The following is a 1817-nucleotide window of genomic DNA, read 5'->3' as shown; positions in this document are numbered from 1 at the left end:
ATAGAGCTAACACCAGTGTGGTGCTAATGCTAACATGGAGCTAACATTAACATAGAGCTAACACCAGTGTGGAGCTAATGCTAACATGGAGCTAACAATAATATAGAGCTAACACCAGTGTGGAGCTAATGCTAACATGGAGCTAACAATAATATAGAGCTAACACCAGTGTGGAGCTAATGCTAACATGGAGCTAACAATAATATAGAGCTAACATCAGTGTGGAGCTAATGCTAACATGGAGCTAACAATATCATAGAGCTAACGCCAGTGTGGAGCTAACGCTAACACGGAGCTAACAATAACATAGAGCTAACACCAGTGTGGAGCTAATGCTAACATGGAGCTAATGTTAATCACCTGAAACACTGCCAGAAGCAGGAGAACAAGTAAAGCTAAAATGCGGCCTGAGGCCACCATGTTTGACTCACATGTTCTCCTCAGACACTTTGACCTTCTCGCAGCCCTCTGGAGGTTCCCTCTTGAACATGTAGCTGTTGTTGGGCCTGGGTGAGGCGGCGTACTTGGGCAGTGGGGAGCAGGGGCTCAGCTCTGGGGAACACAGCCAAACAGGAAGTGAGGGGCTGGGCGGCGCTCTGGCAGACCTTGGTTGCTGCGCAGGACCACTCACCTTTCTCCTCGTAGGGGCTGCCTCCGGCTGCGTCGTTCAGGACGGTGAGGTAGGAGGGTGAGATGGAATCGGGRCGGCTGCTGCAGTTGCTATGGTTGCCGCTCAGTCCGCCTCCTGATGGAGTCTGCGTGTCGATGCTGCGGGTGCTGCTGCTGCGCTGTGGGGGGTGGGGCGGGGGCGCGCGGTGCCCGTCGGGGACGTCCTGCGGCTGTTTGAAGACAGACTCAGGTCAGAACAGGAAGTTGAGGCGATGAGGAACACACTGAGGTCGTATAAACTCACAACGATGGGCTCCTCCTTCTCAGGCGTGTCTCGGATGATGATACGTTCGATCTCTTGGTTCAGGCCCTCCACACTGTTACGGAAACGAGGAGCCGAGGACTTGGATATAGGGATGGGTATCAGGATGGTTTTGGGCATAGATGTCTGCATAAAACAAGAAGCAAAGACTGCTGGGAACAGTTGTCCTGCTCTACAATCTGACTCACAAATCTCCTGTCACATGTTACTCTGTTCCACTAAAAGTTGTTAGTGACACGTCAAAACTCCTGATTTAAAATTCTGTACGTTTATTACATTTTTCATTCATCATTTTGTTACTGACGCAATGCATTCTGGGGATGATGATTGGTTACAGCTGAGACTAAAACACATTCGAGGCTAAAAAGCTATAATGAGTGACAAAAAAGTTCCATTTTGTTTTATATTTTCTACTTTCCTCTGACCACAACCAGCAGGCAAGGTAGGGAAGAGTATTGGCCTAAGACAGAATGACTAAGAGCAGGGGTTTGAACCAGCAACCCACCAGTTACAGAACAACTCCCCTAACCATTCAGCCAACTAATTMTTTTCTAATTATTCTGTGTTGATGGCTCAGAGCTAATATTATAGGTTAACTAATATATACACAGTTAATGCTAGAGTAAATAAATWGCATTAGCTCCTGAGCTAATATAGCATTAGCTCCTGAACTTTACTAAACATAATGTTTGATTGTTTCAACACATACATGAGCAGGAAAACATAGAAACTAATACAAACTATAACTTTGCCACACATTTTAGATTTTTAGCCTTGACTCTGTTTTAAAGGCTGTGTCCAAAACGGCAGGCCGGGTCCTCCGAAGGCCGCATACGTCACAGCGCCGCGACGAAGGCTGTCCAAAACCGAAGACTCCTCCGATGCG

At 47.2% G+C, this 1817-nt stretch overlaps 1 protein-coding gene across 1 annotated transcript in view; it reads right to left on the bottom strand.

The window, feature by feature from the left end:
- fam117ba (family with sequence similarity 117 member Ba) overlaps window positions 1–1817 on the bottom strand; it is a 13406-nt gene that overhangs the window by 4813 nt on the left and 6776 nt on the right. The window contains exons 5-7 of the mRNA XM_014022212.1: window positions 914–1057; window positions 632–839; window positions 432–552 (exon numbers count right to left, since the gene is read on the bottom strand). Of these exons, the coding sequence (XP_013877666.1) occupies window positions 432–552; window positions 632–839; window positions 914–1057 (473 nt within the window). The remainder of the gene's footprint in view (window positions 1–431; window positions 553–631; window positions 840–913; window positions 1058–1817) is intronic.

This window comes from Austrofundulus limnaeus, unplaced genomic scaffold (assembly GCF_001266775.1).
Source record: "Austrofundulus limnaeus strain Quisiro unplaced genomic scaffold, Austrofundulus_limnaeus-1.0 Scaffold320, whole genome shotgun sequence".
Classification (NCBI taxonomy): domain Eukaryota; kingdom Metazoa; phylum Chordata; class Actinopteri; order Cyprinodontiformes; family Rivulidae; genus Austrofundulus; species Austrofundulus limnaeus.
Note: the sequence above shows the minus strand (reverse complement) of the source record. Positions and strands in the feature narration are given on the sequence as shown.